The 23,480-nt window shown below is 41.8% G+C and overlaps 1 protein-coding gene across 5 annotated transcripts in view; it reads right to left on the bottom strand.

The window, feature by feature from the left end:
- Nucleotides 1–1,382: 1,382 nt before the first annotated feature.
- LOC108791243 (survival motor neuron protein-like) overlaps nucleotides 1,383–23,480 on the bottom strand; it is a 25,833-nt gene continuing 3,735 nt past the window's right edge. Inside the window, exons 2-10 of one of the 5 annotated variants that reach the window (XM_018561669.1) lie at nucleotides 15,957–16,028; nucleotides 13,305–13,538; nucleotides 12,923–13,117; nucleotides 9,905–10,135; nucleotides 8,556–8,732; nucleotides 8,349–8,417; nucleotides 8,115–8,264; nucleotides 4,026–4,099; nucleotides 1,383–1,534 (exon numbers count right to left, since the gene is read on the bottom strand). In XM_018561669.1, coding sequence (XP_018417171.1) covers nucleotides 4,034–4,099; nucleotides 8,115–8,264; nucleotides 8,349–8,417; nucleotides 8,556–8,732; nucleotides 9,905–10,135; nucleotides 12,923–13,117; nucleotides 13,305–13,538; nucleotides 15,957–16,028 — 1,194 coding nt within the window. In that variant the 3' untranslated portion in view covers nucleotides 1,383–1,534; nucleotides 4,026–4,033. The remainder of the gene's footprint in view (nucleotides 1,535–4,025; nucleotides 4,100–8,114; nucleotides 8,265–8,348; nucleotides 8,418–8,555; nucleotides 8,733–9,904; nucleotides 10,136–12,922; nucleotides 13,118–13,304; nucleotides 13,539–15,956; nucleotides 16,029–23,480) is intronic. The other 4 variants (XM_018561670.1, XM_018561672.1, XM_018561673.1 and 1 more) reach the window with 4 other exon arrangements.

The following is a 23,480-nucleotide window of genomic DNA, read 5'->3' as shown; positions in this document are numbered from 1 at the left end:
TTCGCGGACGACAGCAGGCCCGCCCCACGCTCTTTTCCGACAGCTCTAACCACCTAACCCCCCTACCGCCCCCGGACAGACCCTGCGCCGCTTCACCGACAGCACCCCCCCGGGCTTACGGACTCACCGTGAATCAACGCCGCCCGCCGTCTGCAGGCGCCGTCACGCCGTCCACTCTCCAGGCCGACGGTCCGCGTCATCCCATCCGCGTGAGTATCACTCGGGGTGCCGCTCTCTGCCGCTCCAGGCAAATGCCTTGTTTGCCTCGCGGCAGATACGCCCCTGCATGATAGCAGACTTCTGCCCAAAGGTAAGGCTGTACAGAGCAAGGGTTAGTCTCTGTACAGAGTGTACATAAGAAAGATAAAGATACACTACAATTAACATGGTTATTAGGCTAAAGGGGAATAGTTTGCATAAATATACTAATCAGAAACATTATCATGCATATTTGAAGCTGACATCTGGGATAAAATACCTGTCTAAATACAATTCATGTGTAATGTGTATTCTTAAGTATTAGTGTGATTTGTGTATTTCTTCCAGATATATGCAATAATGTAGCTTGAAACGTTGCCTCTGTGTAGGAGCTTCCTGTGTCACAGACCAGTCATTGCTGCTCCTTGACTTGTGCAGAGTGACTGGTCTTGTATCCACCTCCTTCCTTTAGTTCTCTGCAGGCAGCCTGTAGTAGGTGGAGCCTGCTGGGCTCTGCTCTCTGCACAGGCTGTGTATAGCACAGTGATGATGTCACTGCTACTTTTGGGTAGTGTTTTATGTAATAACAATGTTTGTAAAAGCATTTGGTGCACACAAATGGGATTTAGAACCTTTGTGCCTATTAAGGAATATATTACATTATGTTGAAAGCGGAATAAGATGGTGGAGGGGTGGAGACTTGATGAGTTACCCTGCAGAAGGAGAGAGAGCAGCACTAACTGGTCTATATTACAGGAAGGTCCTGCACAGAGGCAAGGTTTCACACTGGATTACTGCACAAATCTGGACAAAATACACAAAGCGCGCTAAGATTCAAGTAAGAATGCTCTTACACTCTCTTGAAATTCATCTTTAAAAACGATTTTGTGAGTACTGGATAGATGGAATAGATTGCGTTTGTATATGGTTTCTGATCTACATTTTAACACCATCTATTACAGAACTAAATCACACCATCAACATTCCATTAAGAAGCTTTACAAACATGTTCACCATTGATTTTATTTTTACCCTGTTAGTATTTTTTTTTTAATTTTGTTGCAAAGTTGTTTTAATACTCAGATACATTTATCATTTTTGTCAGTAAAAGACAAAGGAAAAATATAATAGCTGTGTACATGATAAATAGAATATGGCAATAAACGCTAAACATTTTTCTCAATATATCATTTAATATCTCTGTATGGGGGTCTCTCAACATCTGTGAGCAGTTGTCATGAAATCGGGAGAGGGCAGTGGAGGAGGCTGTCAAAGGGAATAAGAGGAACGTAGCGAAGCGTCCTGCCTTCTCCATGGGAGAGATAATCCTTTCATCCTGGAGAAAAAAAAGACAGTGATTAAGAGACTATAACAATTCAGAATGTAAGATCATCATCTCAGAAGTAGTGACCTGTATACACTGAGTGGCCAGTTTATTATGACCACCTGATGTTTGTAGGCAAATTAGCTATAATTAGCTATAATTTTGCGCTGAAGTTGCTAGAGGGCCACACCATTATAAATAGGGAAGCAGGTTGTTTACCACGACAGTAGAAGTGATTTTTTTCTGAAGATATGGGTAAACAACGCGATTTAACAGCCTGTGAGCGTGGGATGATTGTTGGCGCTCTGAGCCATGGAGCGAGTATCAGCAAAACAGCAGAATTCGTTAAATGTTCAAGAGCAGCTGTTGTTAAAGTGTTTAAAGACTGGACTGCCAGCCGAAAATCTGGGTCTGAACGTGCGAATTGTGGCCGTCAGTGACTAGTCAATGTTAGGGCAGAACGGAGAGTGGCAAGACTGGTACAAGACAACAGAAGGGCAACAGTGCAGTGTCAGATTCCTCGCATCACCTTTCAACATCTCGTGGAGTCACGAGGCGGCCCAACGAAGTAATCTCGTGGAGTCATCTCGTGGCCCAACGAAGTACTGATGGGGTGGTCATAATAATCTGGCCACTCAGTGTATAAGCATGGTTTAACCCTTTTGCTGCCAATGCCTTTTTTTGCACACATTATAATCCTCATTTTAGGCCTGACAATTACTTAAAACCCCCAAACATGATATATTTTCTGAAAGCAAAGTAAAATAAATGGTGGCAGTTGTAAATTTTTAGGTCGGACGATATTAGCACAACTCTTTATCAAACCCAAAAACTTAAGTTAATTTTAGTGCTCAAAACACAATATAATACATATATTCTTGTAAAATATGAGGCTACGACGAGTAAAGATACCCAACATGCCCAGGTTAAAAATTGTGTGCGTCTGTGAAATGGCGACAAAATATGTTACCCCAAATTGTCCATAGGCGACACTTTAAAAGCCCCTACAGGTCATCAGTTTAGAGATATCCATGAATATTGTCCCTAGAATTATTGCTCTCACACTGGTGCACACGGCGATGCCCAACATGTGTAGCGCGATCGCCTTTTTCGTACATAGGCGTACCCGTGCCTGTTTACATTAACACGTGCACGCTTGGGAGACTTTACATTTTTTTTAACATTTAATTATTTAATCTTATTTTTTGTAACTTTTATTTTTAATTGCTATCTTGTAGGGTGGCTTACAAGCCCCCTATGTGATAGCGTACTATGGCCAGCGCCCAGCGGTGAGGGGGAGAGAAGCCGCCCCCAGGACGAGCTGTGTCGGCCGCACGGCGCCCTTGTTGCCATGGCGCCCTGTGCACCCCTAAGGCCGGCCCTGACTAGTGGTGACAGATACTCTTTAATGTGACACTTTAAGGTGACACTAGGAGTCTAGTAGACCCCTAGTGTCACCTTTCCACTCCAAAAAAGTGGAAGTTTTCTGTGCTCGTGGCATTTTTAGGCTCCACCTCCAGGCCAGCACTGCCCACAGCCATGTGGATTCCCTACCAGCAGCTAAAAAGCAGGAACATGGAAAAGCAGTCAACCACCTGCCTTAACACCTATAATGCTCTCATGCTGGCCACCAATGTAACTGAGGGGTACGCAGATTTTACCGTTTATAAAAAATTACTGATTTGCTCAGGGTCATGAGGGCAATCTTCCTCCTACTGACCACCAAAACTAAAGCAGACACTGACATCAGGCATTCATCCTCCCACTGATCACCAACCCCAGGGATTTTTTCCAGTGCATCGTTCTCCCCACTGGACACTTGTTCGTCTCAGGAACCACTAATTTTTCCTCCCACTGACCACTACTGCTGAGGGGTTCTTTCTTCCACTGATGCCAGGGTATATTTTCCTTTCTTAATCCTGACTGCTGCATTCCATTGTGCATCTCCCTCTGGGAGTATTGTTTGTGGCTGTCAGTCTTGCAATGTCTCATGGGATTTGTAGTTGCACCACGGCTGGAGGGCCGCAGTTTGCCTACCCCTGCTCGATATACTGTTCAGATTGTTAACCAGACCTGACCTCTATATGTTATGTTGTGTGTTACAAAGTTACGACGAAAATGTTTATTTTCCCAACAGGTGGTGTTGAAGGCCCCTCCATTGTTCAAGGATTACAGTTTGATGTAGATAGCCTCCTTCATGCTTTTTGCAAACCAGTTGTTCTTTGTCCAAAATGTGCACCTCACAGTCCTCGAAAGGATGTCCATTTTCCCTAAGTTGTTAGAAATCTGCTGAGTCTTGACAGTACTAAAGTGGATAAGCTAAAAACATCTTCAACATTACAGAACAAGTGTAGTTAAATGTGACTACCACTAGCTATACCATGACCTAGATAAATGAGAACCTTCACAGACATACATGTTCTATTTATCGATTTATAGAGATTTATAGAGTTTCTGTTGCAGAGGATGCTGATTTATTACTGGAATCAGTGTGACGGCTTACCTTTCATGCTATTTTCTTCTGGGCCCTTTTTTAAGATTAGGTCTCAAAGCTTCAGCCCGTCCTTGCTTAAGGCCCTGGAAAACAAATGATAACTACGTTCTGAACAGCAAGGCATACACATGAAAGGATTAGCGTTATTTGTGGGGTCAATGTTAGCTTTTATCGTTACTAAGCACATACTGTAGTTTTCACAATATTTGGCTCAAATAAATGGTGAGTCTAATGCTCCCAAAACACGTTACAAATAAGTAACAGTGTTAAATGAATGATCTATCTTTTGGTTAAGTCTAGGGAAAGCAGTGAGCCTCTCAATCAAATCTGCACCGTCATACACTCTTAAATTACTGCCTTCGTTGCTACTTAATATTTTGAATTGGTCCTGCTCTTCTCAAGTGCAATATGCGGCTTTTCTCCAAGACAGGTGTTAAGACTATTACCTTTAACGTGGCACTAAATCTTCCTATTGTCCTATCCATCAAGAATGGTGCCATCTTGGCCTCTATTTAGTTGCCATAGTGCTGCACATGTGATCAGTTATGACAACAGCTATTTGAGGGCTTAATAACATCTATTGAAGATTTCTAACTTCATCTTTCTTTTGGAAAACAGTTTAATCAGTGGGTTTACTTCCACTTTAAGGGCTCATTCAAATCATATGCCTTGTTATTCATATTGCTGACATGTTCCAACATTCCATTGTTTTTTCAACACCCCATTGCTTAGAATCTGTTCCCTCCTACGAGCTGCATTACAGTATGTTCTGCATTACAGTCCTGCGTGTTGCACTTCAGGTGCATTGACCTGCAGCTTGCCCTTCAAGTCATTTTAAATAGAAAAAAGGTAAATTGAGTACCCATTTTTTACTTTTTTAGCTTTTTTGTCTGACTATAGATATATGTTTGTCCCAAGCATTTTAAAAATGTACTTACTGTTGACTGATTCACTACCTCTGCTGGAAGTCTGTTCCAAATTTTAAGAGAACTATGGGGTAAACTTTTTATCCCATAGTTCTCTTAAGGGTCACGGGAGGACATATACTAGCGTCCATACGTGACCAAAAGCTCAGTATATAAGCTACAAGCTACAGCTCGCCATATGCTGAGAGCACCGCAGCCGGGACAGATCCCGACCATACTGTCCAGATCTACATCTTGGGTGAAGATGTTGATAAATAGGACCTTAAGGGGCATATGTACAAAGCACTACTACTAAAGCAGGTACTGTGACAATCACCAAATATTCACTATAGGTGAATCTTAATGGAGCATGTGTTTTAATTACAGGTAATAATTTACCACCTGTGAATGTCACATTTACTGCTTTATAAATATGCCCCTTAGCCTTCTTAGTATTTATATTTTTACTTTGTTTGTTCCTACTGTTGCTTTAAAATTTGTATTTAATTTTTTTTCGATGTCTAGTCTTTTTCATTCTGTAAAAAAAAAAATTAAAACAATAAGGCTAATAAGGGGCCTTTTTTGCACAAAAACTGCTCCAGGATATTTGAAAGGTGCTTTTATAGCCCTCAGGAGCCATTTAAAGCCGATTGCACCTTAAAGCCTACCAAAACATAACTAAATGTCACCATCCCCATTGACTCCAATGCATCTGAGCTACATTTTTCTAAAATATCCTGATTTTCACCAAAATGTTGGAGAAAGGATCAACCAGGTGAATCAGAAAATTAGAAAATTGCTTTTTTTATTTTTATTTTCCTACTATATCTTAATGGTCTGGATTTTTGAATAGCAAGGTTGTATATGCATCAGTCTGAGCTTAGAAAAATTAGGGCAGGCAAACAATTTGTGATACACCTATTCTCCCGATTCTGTTTAATAATACAGCTGCTCATTCGTCATTGAACAAAAAGGGAGGAAAGGAAGCGCCACGACCAGGGGAAATGGGAAGTGTTCGGTTAAGGAAACCTCATATATTTTGGGAGTGATCAAGCCCCACTGCACACACCATACAGGCCGGCAGCTCCTGTTCACCTGTGGACAAGGACGTTCTCCCTCTGCACCTCAGCTCCCCATTTTTTGATCATCCTCCTCTCAAGTCTACACAAGGGACAAGCTTCTCTCAAGCCCAGCACAACTCATCTGTCTACAGAGGTCTTCAGGATCTTCACCATCACAACCGCGATGACATTGCATCTACCCTTACTTAACGGTGAGTCTCTACACGCCACACCTTGCATCTATTGAGTGTGATTTCTCACCTCTCCATTATTCTCCACTTGTGTTCCAGCTGACCCCCCACCACCTAAACCAGGAAAGACCACACCCGATCGCTTCCACATCACCGCCAAGCCTGCCGGATCACTCCCACAATATATGAGGTTTCCTTAACCAAACACTTACCATTTCTTCCCCTGGTCGTGGCGCTTCCTTTCCTCCCTTTTTGTTTCATGTATACACAGGTCGGACACCCCGGTCCGTACCACTAGGAAGCTGCACACCGCCCCCACACCCTGCCCACACATAGATTCGTACGTGTGTGAACACCCACCTCAGAGCGCTGGAGTTCGGGACAGTCCCAACAATTTTTCGCTCATTTGTCATTGCTTTTTTCCACGACAAAATTGAATAACCATTGAACAATGGTTTCAACTGTAATATTTGTCAGACATTTTTTTTCCAAGACTGGCCAGCAGAGGTCTCTACTGATTGCAAGTACTAAAACTAAGCATGAAACTCAAACTGTCAGATTTTAATTTACAGCACACGGACATAATGAAAAAAGCAGTTAAAATGTGGAATTATTGATAACCAATAAACAAATAATCTTATTTTACCTACATGAAATATACTGAAATGTTCATTGCCCTTATAATAAAACTAACTTTTTTAAATTAAGTATTATATATTTGAGAACATGGGAAACTCACTCAAACTAACCTTAGTAAGATACCATAATGAAAATGAATAAACATTATTTTAATATTATCATTACATAATAAATAATTAGGCTGCATATTCTCCTATCTCTTCTTCAATGTGAGAGTAAGATCAGAGACTGTTGTGAAGTACACATACAGTTCATGGAAGGAGAGTCCTATATGATGGTAGACTAGTCATAAACGTACAAGGATGAGTTTATCCAAAACTGACGTTTTAGTTACAGGTTTCTCCTATCTCTTCTTCAATCACTCAGTACCTCCAGTACCTGTACTGCTGGAATAATGACCTATATAGACCCTGCCACAGGTTCTCACTGTTCCTTATGTTCTTTCCTCTCTATTTTAATTCAAATTGGGTAAGTACTCAAGGCGCAGAAATCTTGCTGGTGTTCACTAAGAAGCCAGGAAGAGATTCAAAGTGTGAGCATCTACACGAAAGTGAAATATCAGTTGTGGTTGACTGGCCAGTTAAGTGGACCTCAACTGATATGCTATGTTATATAGGAATAATCAAGAAATGTTAATTGTGCCTGAGCAGCACCCTGAAAAATGTACCTTTGGTCTTGAATTTCTTCTGAAAATTAACAGTGCTTTTTTTGGTATGCGAGTGTTCCTAGGCACGTCTGTGGCTACAGTCTCATAGCTATATATCTGCAGTGTGAGATGGCCACCTCCTCACAGAGACACAGTCCAAAACATAGCATGGTAAGTCAACGATCGGCTGCAGGGAGACGACAGGTAACAGTGGTGACTAGTCCCTTGGCCTCTGGATGCCTTTTTTGGGTACAGCTTCCCAAGTTCAGTTAATAGGCAAAGCAATTAGTTCGAGGACATGGTCATTACCTATTTTTCCACCACCAGAATGTCTAAGAAACACCCTAGAGGAACACATGACACCCACCTGCATCCCCAAAAGCCAGTGCTCAAAGCCTGATCATTCACCAGGAATGAGCGCTGTCACATGGGGAAGAAGGAAATAACCCCATGTACTTGCTCAGCAAATTAAAGCTTACAGAGGAACCCTGGGTGGTCCTGCAGTGGATTGAAGCAGTGGGTGAGCACAGGGAAGGTAAATACAGCTTGCATAAAGAGAACTTGTTGTCTAGTATGGGAAAACATATGGTTCAGTTTAATCCTTATGGTCTTTCATTTAGTTATCTAGTCACTGAAAAGAAAACGATGATACATACCTTGTAGAAGCCTGTATGATACCCAGTCATATACCAAGCCATTAGCATACAAGCCAACACATCTTCATCCTCCTGCTCTTCTTCATCATAGTCCTCCCACTCTGTGCTGAAGAAAGGAGGTGGTGGTGGTGGTGGAGGAAGAGGTGCTGACTGACAAAAGTAAAGCATACTGGTTTAGGAGCTGACACCTAAGCAAGGCAGATTAATGAATGAACAGATACTGCAGTCACTTACTGGGGGCCAATTGTGCCAGGCAGGAAGGTGAGCTCTCACAGGTGGTGGAGGTGGTGGCCAAAAACAGCCCTAAAATAAAGAAATGAAATCTTTATTCAATATTTACTTTTGGCAGGTTTCAGAGAAGTCAAAGGCTCATCATGCCCTATCTCACCAGAACACAAGAGTTAAGTTTTTTCCTAACCAAACGTACTTTAGGATACTCACCTTGGGTGGAGGAGGAGGAGGTAATGAAGGTGGAGGTGGTGGAGGGGGAGGCGGAGGCGGTGGTGGAAAAGTGTACATCCAATCAGACTTCTTCCCCTGTTTCCTCCTATTACGTGATAGATCAGGTGAAGAGGTAGAACTTCTCCTTGTGTACATCCAGTCTGTATCCTCCTCATCCTGCCAATCAAAGCTGTTACATGTGAAAGCCAGCCAGCCCCTCGTGAATCATGCTCAGTCTCCCCCTGCACCATTTGTACTAGTAACATACTCAGTCTGCTCATCTAATAGTCTTAACCCTTTAATGGCCAGCCAGTGGAAATTTAGCAAAAATGCGTGTCTAGCAAAGCAGGTCACTTAGTCACAGGCACAAATACGAACCAGTTGAAGGAAGTATGTCCAAAACCACAGATCCACGTACAAAAGTAGCTTTGTTGAGAAGCTGCACTGCAATGCATCGTGTCCTTTCTCTAGCAGTTTCCTGTTGTGTTAAAGGAGAATTATGGGGGTAGTGAAATACACTCATCTCCATAATTAGAGCCGAAGTGTGACACTGATGCTGTCACAGGTTGACTCTATTGATCGAGAACTGAGCGATCACATAGCGCTAGTTGCTCAGTTCCCAATCTTCTCCCTGCAGAGAGTGATGACTATCAGTCACTGCTTCCTGCAGGGATTCCCTCCTCTCCTCTCTCTTCCTCCAGCGCTGACTGAAGGGATGGACAGGGGAGGGGGCAGGTAATAGCCCGCTATATACTGAGTTTTGGGTCACAGAAGGACAAAGTAAATGTCCTCCTGTTACACTTAAGAGAACTATGGCCAAAAAAGGTTGGGCCATAGTTCTCTTTTAAATACTGGAGTAAGAACACAATATCCGAAACGGAGTGCAGTGTTTTTAAGTAGTCTTCTCAAAAAAGCCTTGTGATACTGGACATACTTTCTTGAAGAATGCTTATGCTTAACAAGCTGTCTGTGCACCAGAATGGAGGTGCGTCTTAGCGGGGGAGATGTTAATCTTTTGTTCTTCCAGATAAGAACCCACTAAACATATCAAAATGCTTTGTAAGGGTTCGTTTGGTGGCAATGAAAGGGTTAAATGTCTATTACCCCCCAACAGGCGCAAGTAGATAACAGTCTATATCTTTAGTCTGTCTCAATAATATATATTATATGCTATGTCTGATGTCATTGTCTGTCTCTGTATGCTATGCACAAAGATTTAAGTCTTAGAAATGTCACATCTACCACCCCCATTATTAGCACAAGGGTAATAAATTGAAACCTCTACCTCTTACAACCCTAAATGGTCCAGGCACCAAACACCACTCAGTTCCACATATATCAGGCTGTACCCCTGAGCTATCCAGTCCTAGAGGTGCAGGACTCGCCTGCTTCTTGCCGCGAGTGTGTGCGGGGAGTCTGGATGGAGGCATCAGATCACCCAAGTTCTGCTCCTCCTCATTGTTATATCCCTCATACACCACCACACAGGTGCCCAAAACCTCATCCACAGAGCGAATAACGGCTGAGTATAGCTGTCCATCCTCAGACCACTGCACTGAACAACGGTCACCAACCTTCCACTATATGAGAGAAAAAAATGAGAGATTGTGGACTTGTAGGTGTTATAAGAAAATTATATATGTAATAGAAAAATGAAAAGAGAAATAGAAGAAAAATTGTAGATCTGCCATTAGATGAAAAAATGTGATTGTCGAAAAGCTACGACTTGACAGAGAGGAAATCTAACACTATCCGGAAATAACAGTTAAAACAAGGGGAGGGCTGGGGTCATCAATCCAGTATGTGCTATGGTGGACATAGGAAGAACAACTGGTTTGACATTGAAGGTTAAAGAGACAAAAAATTTCAGAAAACACATATGAGCAGAAAGGACACTAGCATGCCAAACTAAACCATTTGGCAGAGATTGTAAGCTAAGTGGTGTATATAGTGGGTTTTATCAATACAGAGTGGAAATGGATGGCATTAGTGGTACATTGTTATGACCACCGAGGTTCATGGGGCAAAAGATCATTAAAATGGATTAACCTGCTCATGGTGGAGGGAGTAGATGCAAAAAGGGTCAGTTATAAAATGCAAAATGAGGCTAGTTCTTTTATGCTGGTCCCACAAGACTGGTACGCTTCTAATACGTTTGTTTGAATTCACCAAAGCATTTATTTTTATCACGTTGGCTTACAGGTATGTTAAAGCTGAACTCCAGGCAGATATAAGAGAAACAAATTAAGGCAGCTCTGTATGCCTTAAAAAAATAATTGAATGATTATTTTTTTTAATTCAAGCAGTGTAAATACCTGAACTTGACCTGGTATTGACCTCCTGCAACTGCACTGGTCTACACATTTTGAGAAATTATCGACCTGCGAGATAAAATGTGTTAATTCTTACATATTCTGATTAGATGAATTAGAAAACAGGTGATAAAGGTGCTGATTGGCTAAAGTTTTCAAGATATTTCACAATAAAGATTTATACACAGACGAACATATTTTCCTACAAGGGAGGGAGGTGTCTGATGATCATGATGCCTCGTAACTTCTTGACAAAGTACGGTTGAACAATGAAAATGGTTCCACATGGTATAAATGTATCTTCACTTTGAGAATAAAGATTATTACATAACAGCAGTTTATTGTTCTATTATTGCAAGGTACATTTGTCTTGGTCAGATCTACGCATCATACAGTTACATTTGTTGGCTTGTGAAAGTGTCATTGCCTAACATTTCGAGAACTTCTCCGAGATCACAAGTTTGACCGCCTGTTGCGCGGCAAGGAATAGAAGGCCTTTAAGTCCATGGCAACGGAGTTCCTCGGAACAGCAAGGCAGATGACTATGAAAAACACGTGGAAAATCTGCTTAGGTCCTCTAAGGCACTTAGTGCAAACATGTCACTGAAAATTCACTTCTTGCACTCGCATTTAGGCTATTTCCCTTTGAACTGTGGGGCAGTGAGTGATGAGCATGGGGAGAGATTCCACCAGGGTATCGCAGGCATGTAGAAAATATACCAAGTGAAATAGAGTCCGTCTATGCTTGCCGATTACTGCTGGAATCTCTCCAGGGATGATCCTACTGCAGTTCACAAGAGAAAAGCCACAAAGCGCAGTTTAGATACCGAATAAAGATGGAACCTTGTCGTTTAATCTGATGTTAGAGCTTGCCAGTTTTTCATGCAAAACGCATGAAAATGTTACATGAAAAAACAATAAATGATTGGAAAGTTATGTTATTGGTTTCAATAAAAAGATGCATTTATAATGATTGATGTGGCACCGTTCTCATTGCTATATCACATTTTGCAGAAAAGTTATGGAGCATAATTGCACATCCTCGTAATTTTGAATTATTTTGATGCAATTTTTACCTGAAGCTGTATCTTGGAAACTGGAGCCAATTAATACTCAGGACTTCATTTTCCTTTATTAGTGACCCAATTCTGGTAAAATTTAGCTACTTTTATTTCTGAGGCTTTCTTCTTGTAGACCAGTGCTGCCTATATAATAGAGCTTATACTGGGAAAGGTAGAAGCAGTACAAGGAGCCAATCAGTTGTGCTGCAGTGCTTATGTGCTATTAAGAAACATGCAAATAGCAGGGGAGAGCACAGTGACAGAGAGATGGGCTCATCAGTCTGCTGCTTCTCCTTTCACTGACCAATCACAGGCTGGAAGAGGGGACAAGACCTATAAGTGCATTAGAGAAAAATCTAGCCTGCTGCCCTCCAAAGAGAGCTACTGTATGCTGTGTGTCAGAGCTGTGTTCTGGATGGGCAGATTTACAAACCCTTTGGCAGGTAAAACAGCTCTCATAAGTGAATTTAATGTGTGTATTTTGCTGTTTGTCTGGAGTTTAGCTTTAAAAGCTTTAAAACCTTGGGCCACCTATCTTCAGATTTACAAGACACCTTCTTTACTAGTCAACGCCTTTGGAATAAACATATTCTAGTTTTATGCGAAAAAGGGAAATACTTATCCAATTTTTGTTAATGCAACTAAGCAATTATATTTACAGATATTATCTAATTTAAGTTGTCAATTGTTTTCATATCAAGAAGGTTTCAAATATAAAAATAGTTGCCAACTGCATAACTATGGGTTGACACAAACATCATTCCTTTGTACTTTATAAATGACCCCTAAGCCAACAAGGTATCACAACTGCAGTGAATCATTTATTAGAGGGCATATGAAAAACCATTAATATAAGTTTGAAGCTCCAATCACTAAACTAGCAGGAAAAATCTGTATGTAGAAAGGGTTTACTAAGGTTGCAATACACACACTGGGCAGTGAGGTTCATTAGGAGAAGCAGTTTGGATTGGTACTACAGAAAAGACTCAGTCACCTGTTTGACAGGTGGGGTGCTATCCCCACTGCTCCCCACAGACACTATTTCATCCAGCTGATGCCTCTCGGTATTTCCATAGCCATCATACTGGACCACACAAGTGCTGCTTTCTCTGTTAATGGATTTTACTGTAGCAGGGTAGACACATCCATCCTCTGACCAAACTGCACTACAAGGGTCTCCCACTTTCCACTAAGGGACAAAAACACGATATTGAACATGGGTGGTAAAATACAGTTATAAAACATTCCATGCAAAACTGACTTCATTCTCAGAAGCAAATGTTAAAAGAAGAAACAAACAAAATACAATTTAATTTGTAACTGGGAACATTTTGTACATGTTGGTCAATTTTTTTAAATCTTATTTGGCCACTCACTTTGGTTGTGAGAGAGCGAGGGGTTGACTGAGAAGAAGGATGTGTCAGAGGAGGAGGAGGCTGTGCCTTCTTCTTTTTACTCCATTTATCCCCCTCATCCTTTGGATGATCCCTGTGCCCATCTCTCTCCCACTCTGATTCTCTTGTCACGTCTCGCTGACAATCTTTTTGGAGATCACCTGATGCAGTGGCTCCTTCTGGCCTCCGGCTTTTATCAGTGCATCTAAGCATATCCTGGGGATAGGGATGGAAGAGGTTAATGTTATATTTTACTACAGGAGATCACCTACTTTTCTAGTTATCACTACTGTTATATTGTTTTGTCTTTGAAACATACCACTTGAATAATGTTTAAACTGTATTTGGCATTTAAGGGTTATCAAGCCCTCTAATGAATGCAAAACTCATCATCAACATAGGTTACCTTCAGTAAAACTACATGTCTATACGATCAGCAGATTCAGAGCTATAGAAAGGTGAGCTTACATTTTCTTACATTTCCTGTCAATGTTGTGCGTGGCTCCGCTACTCCCACTACCAGAACTTCCTTGTCCTTATCCTGAAAGGATAAGTGGACTTTAAAACAAAGTATGCTTATCCTTTTGGCCCCATTAATACTGCCACCCTCCCCCTGCACACATGAATACTTGCAGAATTCCAAGGGGCCCGGCCTCTATTGACTGTTTATATCTTGTGGCAGACATCTTCTTCTGCCTGCCTCTGCACAGTAAATCCCCATTGACTTCTATGGGCCTCATCTACCTACATCTCCTGGCTGTGAGATGAGCTCCATAGAAGTCAATGGGGATGTGCTGCGCAGGTGTGGACAGTTGAAGAAGACGTCCTCCACAGGGTGTCAACAAACAGGCCTGGCTGAACTTGGTAAATGTGCATCTGTGCAGGGGAAGGTGGGATCGATTAGGTAATACTGAAGGGGCCAAAGGGATAAGTGCCCTTTGTTTTAAAGCTCATTTATCCTTTAATGTGATCGGTGGCCTCACTGACTAATAGAAAGTGGTGAGTCGGAACCAAACTTTAACAGGAAAAAGTCACGTTTTGCCTAAAACTTTACCTGCCGATATTCTGGGATTTTCTGATTGCTTTGACAAGCAAATTTCTCTGAACGCAACCTATGTTTATGCATTTTCTGTCACACGTCTGGGTTAAATTGCCTAGATTTGTGACCCTGCCACCGCATAATCACTTTTACAAAAGAGGTCACCTGTAAATTAAGTCTTTATATAATTACGCTTCTGGAGGCCCATGTATTTAAAAGCGGCCATGTCTCTTCTCCCCAGCTGCTGCAAGTATTCAATACTCAGATTAGTTACTTGCTCCCCCTGTTGGGTGCTGTGGTTTCTCCCACCAGCTTGTATGTCCTGTAGTGACTTATGAGGCGGCAGAAGGAACCACAGCGGGCCAGTGGGGTAGCAAATATTTCTCCCACTCAGAACTGTAGAATACTTGCAGCGGCTGGGCTGTGGAGTAGCAGTGGCTTTTCAATACAGGGGCAGCTAGAAAGGTAATTATATAAACGCTTCTTTTACAGGTGTCCTGTTTTGTAAAAGTGACCCTGTGGTGACAGCCATTTTAAGAACTGGTTACGGTAATTTGCAACCAAATTTACGTAGCATGAGATAGCAATAGTTTGTTTTAATAAGGTGTTACTGTTAAACAGAGGCATTCTGTAATTAACCAGTCAAACCAAGAAAGTTTTCTACCTCCAACCTACTTATACTGACCTTCCCCAAACTCCTCTGCTGCTCCTTTGCTATGTAAGCTCCATGTCAGTTGGTTTTAGAGCTTACACAGAGTAGATGATGTTGTCCTCCTGTTCAGGTAAGAGCCTTCGGGCCTGGAAAATGGCTGCTTAGGGCCAAGCACTGCATCCTGGGAGGAAGTAACATGCCCCCCATACCTGGAAGAGTGTGGTATTTGCAATGGCCACCACAAAGCAATGGAACAGAGCATGGTAAAGGTAAATATAAGAGGGATCAAGGGAGAGGGGGCTAGTAAGATACTCTTTCACTTTGTCCTGCATAGGGATATATTTTTTTTAAGTTGCTATAACACTGCAGCCTTGCAACATTGCAGGTGTGAGTGCTGTTATTCACTTATAATCTCTCTGTGTCCGAGTACAGAAATGTCAGTCCAGAGTCAGGATGTAAGGTCCTCATAAGGGCAGATCTATCTCATGCCCGAATTCAATAACAGGGCTGTCACGACTGTCAACGTAGAGTAAAACTCTTAATTAATAAATCCTTTTGTTCTATTTCATGTAATCTTGACAGCACATATGTTATATGATTTAGAATGTGTATTTTCAGGACTGAGCTCAAGCAAGATTGCCTGACAGCCTGACACAGAGCTGACACCTCTGCTGTGACAGAGAGAATGCAAGTAAAAAATCAAAAGACAAGTAATTCCTGATTGGCAGGGCTTCACTATTATAACACTTCATCATTCACGATTTGCCTTATTATACACACCCAGAGGCGCAGTAACTGTCACTTAGTCTACTTCATAAAAATAGAGAGGTTTGAACAGCTTTGCCAGTTATCTATTTCAACCAATGGGTAGCAGATACTATTTAAAAAAGGTTTGCCCTAAAAAAGGGACAGAGAAATACAACTAGGTAGTAGGTATAGGTACCTGGAAAGACTGGACAGCCTTTTCATAGGATTTAATAAGAGCAGCATCGTCCCACTCATCAATATCTTCACTCTGCAAGACCCGAGAGAAGATATTTCAAGACACATGCATTTCCCCATCTCTCACCAACATTCATACATCTCACCTTCTATGCAAACACCACTATACGCATTGCACAAGCTCATTCTACACATTCTTCAACTCATCGCCACCTGTCTATTTGTACCTGCTAGAGCGTTTTGGAAAAGAAGGGGCCTGTCTGCAGTGTTTATCAGTCCCTTAGTATACGCTTTGGATACTATACCACCTTGTATAGGTAGCTTTTCCTGTAATGTCACTCATTTATGGCTTTGCTTGTGTACTGTACAAGAACATGTACTGCTTGAGTGCTTGTTATAGCACCCAGGAATTTTCCAACACCTTGTAATATCTTTGTGTGGTTACCAATAATTGTCTAATCTACAAATACCCATGACCCTTTCATCTAAGTATGTGACTAGTCTTACTATCAGGAAGAAAACTGTAGCAGGTAACAGCACAAAGCAAGGACGGGCAAATATCTGAGCACCTCCTGCCCATATCAGTCATTATTTACCAAAAGATTAGTTGCAGTGACAGCCAATGGGAGCTGAATGATCATCATGACAAATAGAATGTTATACCTTAAGCTTCAAATACTTTCAAACGTGCGTGTGCCATAGATAGCTATGGTAATATATAGCCATTTTCAAGCTGCTATCAATGGTAATCAATCACATTACACACTATGATTTTATGGTACTGTATAAAATAATAGCCATAGAGAAAAACAAATTAGTAGCACACATTTTATCTGTTCAGCCCAATAACTCTTGCAGGGTGCACCCCTGCCTTGCCATGTGCTCTAACGTGGAATAGCTGACAATTTCTGAAGACTGATCGGCACTCCCAGGCATGCTATATGCACAATAAACATTTGCTTAAAAGTTTGTGTTCGTCATTTACCATCTAGGAGCATAACCAGAATGTAATAATGAGGTGTGAATCATTAAAAGAGGTGACACAGCTTCTGTCAATAGACAAATAAGACACAACTGTCTGGTCAGGCAGCTAAGGTGGCATTTAGTTCCTGCCAGGTAAAGTAAAACAGAAGTAAAACACCCTTTCTTTCCAGGATATCCAGGATTGATTAGGATGGGGATAGACAAATTAATATGGAATTCAGGAGCTGCTCTGTCCAATCCAGGAGCCAGCAGAATTTTTTCAGAAGCCAACTCCATTGACAACTAGAGAAAACCCACCAAAAGGTTAGGTGCCAGCTGTCATTTTCAAGGAACATTGGCTTCCTGGCTCCTAGAAATTGTCTAGACCTGGATTAGAGACATGTACGCTCCTCTTTAGCCAAGAAAAAATAAACACCATTGGGCCCCATTCACTCCTAGGTGCTTTGTGACTCCTTTTTGTAAGCGCAAGGACACTAAACAAGAAGAATCCGATTGTTTTCAATGGCCCCTGTTCATACATGAGCATTATGACGCTTGCTGCCAGTTGTGTGAAGCTCGAAAAAGTACATGAGCCTCTCCTGGGGCAGAATCGTGCGTTTTGGCCTCATAGACTTTAATGGGTCTGAAAAAACGCTAGACAAATGCATGCTTACGTTTTTAAGTCTATGGGGTCAAAAACACACGATTCTGCACCTGTACTACAAGATGAGCATAAAAATACATTTGCGATGGCCGTACAAATGCACAAAAACAACACCTCTAAATCACCTGGCTACGTTCACGCTTATGTGTGACTGGAGTCTAAGATAGATAACTTCATGCTTAAATTGTCATAAATGTACATCAATGTTCACTTCCTTGCACAGGATGGTTCTAGTTCCTGGCAGTCAGATGTTGGGGGTTGTCTGACCACTGACATTCCTAGTCAAAAGAGACATGTAGCTAAAAGGACAACTTTCATTTATAAACTTCATTTTTTAGTAGTGCAATCAAAGTCCACCTAAGCCGAGTTCACGTTGTTGCGCTGCTGTTACTTGTGTTATACCTGAGCCATTTGTTGTGAATGTTCCCCCCTAGTAACCCTTACTGATGGTCAGGTGTTGTGGTGTGGACTGCCAAGAATGCTACATTTTTTGTTGTGTTGGGCAGCCCATTCATGTGAATGGGCTGCCATAACACAATGCAGATTAACATGCAATATATTACGTTGTGCATTTTGGTGTGTTAGGCAGCCCACTCATATGAATGGCCTGTCTTAACACAATTCCAATTTTGTGAGACATTATGTCTCACCCATAACTGCAAAGATGTAAATGGGTCCTTAGCGACACAATGCAGATTAACATGCAATATATTACGTTGTGCATTTTGGTGTGTTAGGCAGCCCACTCATATGAATGGCCTGTCTTAACACAATTCCAATTTTGTGAGACATTATGTCTCACCCATAACTGCAAAGATGTAAATGGGTCCTTAGCGAAGACTGTCACTGACGACGTTTTACTACCTTTCAGCATAAATATACTTCTTATTCTTGCCATTTGTCCTTCTGGTTGAGACTCCATTCACAACTGTGCGTGTATCTGTCCTTCTGGTTGTGACTTAATTTACATTTGTGTGTCCATTTGTCCTTCTGGTTGAGACTCCATGCACAACTTTGTGTGCATTTGTCCTCCCGGTTCAAACTCCATTCACAAAGGTTTAACTTGGATGGACCTGTGTCTTTATTCAACCTCAAATAATATGTAACAAATACTATGTAATTGTGTGTGCATTTGTCCATCGGTTGATACTCTATACACAACTGTGTTTGCTCGTTTGCCCTTCCGTTTGAGAGTCCATTCACAACTGTGTGACCATTTGTCCTTCCGGTTGAGACTATATGCACAACTTTGTGCGCATTTATGCCTGCACACCACAATTATTGGTATATGTGCAGTAACATTCACCTGCCCTTTAATGCATCAGAAGGCACAGATATAAATGCACTGTGCATTGTGTCATGTTGTTCTGGCAAAAAAAGGTGCAGGTACATTTTTCTGTGCTTTAAAGCTTGTTTTTAACAGCCCATTTAAAGTGAATGAGCTGCCTTAATTCAATGCAGAATAAAGAAGAACATGTTAACATAGTTGTGAATGGATTCTTAGAGCCAGAAGAGAACCCCCGAGCAAAGATGACAGTGGATGAACTTTAAAGGGAATGAAGTGGGTATGAGGGGATAGAGGGATGCACTGAAATGGCAAGTAATTTATTTAAATAGTTCACTATCACTAGTGGAGACATCTACTTTATATTTAAAATTTATTTTGTTATCTGAAGGTGATCTCCCCCTTTGGGTTTTGAGAGAGCACTTTCACATCCATTCACAACTAGACCGAGCGCAACTTAGTTGCCACATAATTTATTTAAAGCAACCCTGTTGGCAGTTCATGAAGGGAAATACATCAGGGCACAGTAGTGATGCGGAGGTTGGTGGGAGAAACAAGTGAGCGGCGTGGGAAGCATAAAAGATCAGAAGTAGTTTCTCCACAGACTGCAGCCAGAAATTCTTCCTAATCAGACCACATTCAGCGGCACTTGTGGCAGGAGAGGTAAGTATTTATATTAATTTTTACAGGAAACTGATATAATACTTATTATAAAATGTAAAAATAAAGTAAGCCAGTGCTTTTCCCTTTTTGGTTTCATGGATCTGTTAGTACTTATTCCCATCACTTATTCAACTGTTGAAACCTGGCCAGGGATAAGTGTTTGTGTGTGTGTGCGCACAAACACACACATTATATATATACTGTATATATATATGTCTTGGGCTGAAATTAAGTAGCCAGGTGCCTTCCTTAAACCATTTTGCATCTGGAGCACAATTTTTTTGTTACAAAACAGCTTATATATTTTCTGAAAGCAGAGGCCCTGTAGAATAAAAAAAATACTAGGCACACTGAATTTGCGCAAATGTTAACCTAATTTATATTTTTAGGAAACAATACACTAAAATTAGTTTTAGTGCACACAAACAGAACATATTACCCAATTTTTTGGCAAATTAGAAAAGATGGGGTCATATCGGGCAAATAGATACCAAACATGTCAAACCTTAAAATTGTGCGCACCTGTGAAATGACAAAAAAAAACTACAGTACCCAAAATTGCCCGCAGGGGACTAACAAGCCCCTATGTGGTAGCACAGAGTAAGTTACATAGTTACATAGTATTTGAGGTTGAATAAAGACATTAGTCCATCAAGTCCAACCTATTAGGATCTCATTCTAGGAGTACCTGTACCCCTGTCTATTACGGTCCCTTAAGAAATCGTCCAAAAGTTTCTTGAACAATTCCACATTATTTGCTGAAATCACCGCCTGTGGCAGTGAGTTCCAGACCCTAACTGATCTTACTGTGAAGAACCCCCTTCGCCCCTTGTGCTGGAATTTTTTTTCCACCAATTTTAGGTGGTGGCCTCTAGTTTTTGTAATGGAGTTAATTTTAAACAGTTTATCGCTAATGTTGCTACCACCATTGAACATTTTGTACATGGAGATCATATCCCCCCTTAATCTCCTCACCTCCAATGTGAACATGTTTAAATTTAGTAGCCTTGTCTCGTAGCTCTGGTCCTCCATACCCCTAATTAGTTTGGTTGCCCTCCGCTGGACTTTTTCCAACTCAAGGACATCTTTTCTTAGTACTGGTGACCAGAACTGGACCGCGTACTCCAGATGAGGTCGAACCAATGATCTATAAAGTGTCAAAATTATAGACTTGTCCCTGCAATACATCCCTTTTTAATACAGGACAAAACCCTGCTAGCTTTGTTTACAGCAGCCTGGCACTGCAAGCTACCTTTCAATTTGTGGTCTACAATGACCCCCAAATTCTTCTCCATTTCTGACTTCCTTAGCGGCATACCCATAATTGTATAACCCATTTGTTTATTTTTAATTCCAAAGTGCATTACTTTGCATTTATCGACATAAAGTGGCTGATCCTCTTAATGGAGACATTAGGGGTCTATTAGACTCCTAATGTCATCTATGGACCCCACTGTAGCTGATGAAGCACAGATCATGCTTCACCAACTTCTACTAAGACAACCTTACTGAAACCGGAAGTGATGGTGATTTAATCACTATCGGTTTTAGTAAGCAATGGGGTGATAAGCCCCTGGAACTGTGCTGATCTCCCTCCGATCCAGCCACACACACCTGCTGTGCCGTTACCGGGCCTGCACAAAGGGCAGCAGAGCCTGGCATAGCTAGCATCAGCAGAGGAGGGGCACAATGTTTGGCAGCATACAAGTGCTCTTCTATGATAAAGCCAACAGTAGACTAAAAAGAAGAGTACCAAGATCACGACTGCTGCTGCTGTGATCTTGGTATAACCACTTCAGAACCGCACTGTTTATATATGTTTTGCGGCCCTGAAGTGGTTAAAAGTGCTCTGTAGCCTGGGGAGCAGGCCAATTGAGTTTGCTTGAGCTAAGGTTTGTTAATGCTGGAAACCTGTGCATTATTGTGGCTGAAAAGCACTAGGCTTGTCCAGTCTGCTAGGCTGTATTTGTGCAGAGTTACGTCCAGGACATGGCTAGGCTTTGCTTTAAAGTTTTGTTTATTTGGAGCACTGTACAGCACCTTTGTAAATACCTGAAAATGGCACCAATAAACAAGAGGCCATTGGACTTGTCTTGGCTTGGACAACCCAGTTCACTGGAGTTTGTCTAAGCCTGTTCAAAACTTTCACTGACACACACCCTCTCCCAGCCCAATGAGTTGTGGCTGGGACATTCCTTGTCCTGCAGCCATTTATTACAAAGGGGTAGGGAATGCCCCTGCCACAACTGATTGGTTCAGGATCGTGGTGTGTCAGTCAAAGTTTTGCATGGGCTTGGGCAAATTCCAGGAAAATTAGTTCACACCAAGCCCCCACACATACTTACTATCTATATCTATATGTGCTGATCTATATGTGCCGAGTTAGCAAAAATGGTGCAGGTCCAATTTTTTTGGTCCGTTGTGGTTGTGCCTTAACACAAAGCATGGTAATGCATGACATAAGATTCCAGTGCAACGGGTTTGGGTGAAATTATGCCCCTGCACATCATTACTCACCTACATGATACTCCCCTGCTGATCCACGGGGAATTCTCAGTGCTTCTGTGTATTAGGTAACATGTCACCTTCTCCTCCTCCTCTCAAGGTGCAGTGCTCGTGCCTGCATGGCCAATGGCTAGGCTCAAACACTGCCACGGGATTAAGAGAAGCAGGTCACTAACACTGTGTAAGCTCTGACACTGTCCAACATGGAGCTTAAACAGGGTTTAGACCCTAGGCTCTGACAGCCAAAAGGAGTGACAGCAAAGCACAGCAAAGGTAAACAACAGCGAGTGAAGAAATTAGCTTTTGAAAGAATACTTTTTTTTTCCTGAATGGGGAAAGTGAGATATTCCATTTAATTCAAAAATCACTGGGGGACATTTATCAATTCCATCTCACAGCTAGACAATGCTAAGCAGGAGCAACGGGGCAGATTTATTAGGAAACTTCAATAATACATTCCCTCTCAGCTACTCTAAAATAGCACTGTCACAAAATAAAATCTGCCTAGCCTCTTTTTTAAAGGGATCTATTTATAATTTGTATTCACCCTTTGATTATCTGTGAATGTTTGTTTTGGGCAAATAATACCAAAAACTAAGGTTCTCTATATATTTTTCCCAGTTCAATTGTAGTGCTATAAATAACACATTATGGCCACTAGATGGAGTTTCCCAGTTCAAATGTAGTGTGCTGTTGTACAGATACATCACAACCACTAGATGGAGCTGAGGAGCATAGGAAATAAGTATTTATTCTCTATGCTCCTCAGCGACAGTTAAAAAGAATTACTGACAGTTTAAAGATGGGGAAACTGGCAGTAATTATGCCTGCTATTGGCTATGGAATCTGCCCACTGCCTGCTGTCGTTCAGTAGCAGAGCGGACCTGATGGGGAACTAGTACCTCAGTATCCCCATTAGGCTGCATCCACTTCTAGCATCACTGGATGTTAAAGACACTGTTGACTACAGCTGACAGCTTCCCTAACAACCACTGATGCTGACAGCGACGGTGTCCTTAAAGTGACATTAAACCCTCAGATTTTTTAACATAAACCAATACTGTAATGCAGTGGTCCCCAACCCCAGGGCCGCGGACCGGTACCGGTCCGTGGATCAATTGGTACCGGGCCGTAGGCGCTGCAGCGCGGCGCACAGGCGAGCGGCGCCTCGCGGTCCTGCGCCTGCAGTTCCGATCCCCCGCTCTGCCCGGCGACAGCGTGCGCAGCGTCGTGACCTTCAGCCAATCACAGCGCGCGACGGCATCACAAAGCGGCAACAGCCAAACAGATCACTCAGTATCTGCCTGTGTCTGTATTTGCGCCTTGTCAGTCTTGTCAGTCCAGAGGAGGTGTCTGTGGTATGTTCAGCCTAGTGCTATCCTATCTAGCACTCCACACTTTTAGCAAAAAATAAAGACTTTAATAAAGATTATTTCTATATATAT

Source organism: Nanorana parkeri, unplaced genomic scaffold, assembly GCF_000935625.1.
Source record: "Nanorana parkeri isolate BGI_ZX_2015 unplaced genomic scaffold, ASM93562v1 scaffold537, whole genome shotgun sequence".
Taxonomy (NCBI): domain Eukaryota; kingdom Metazoa; phylum Chordata; class Amphibia; order Anura; family Dicroglossidae; genus Nanorana; species Nanorana parkeri.
The sequence above is the reverse complement of the archived record's forward strand: the minus strand, read 5'-3'. Positions and strand labels throughout refer to the sequence as shown.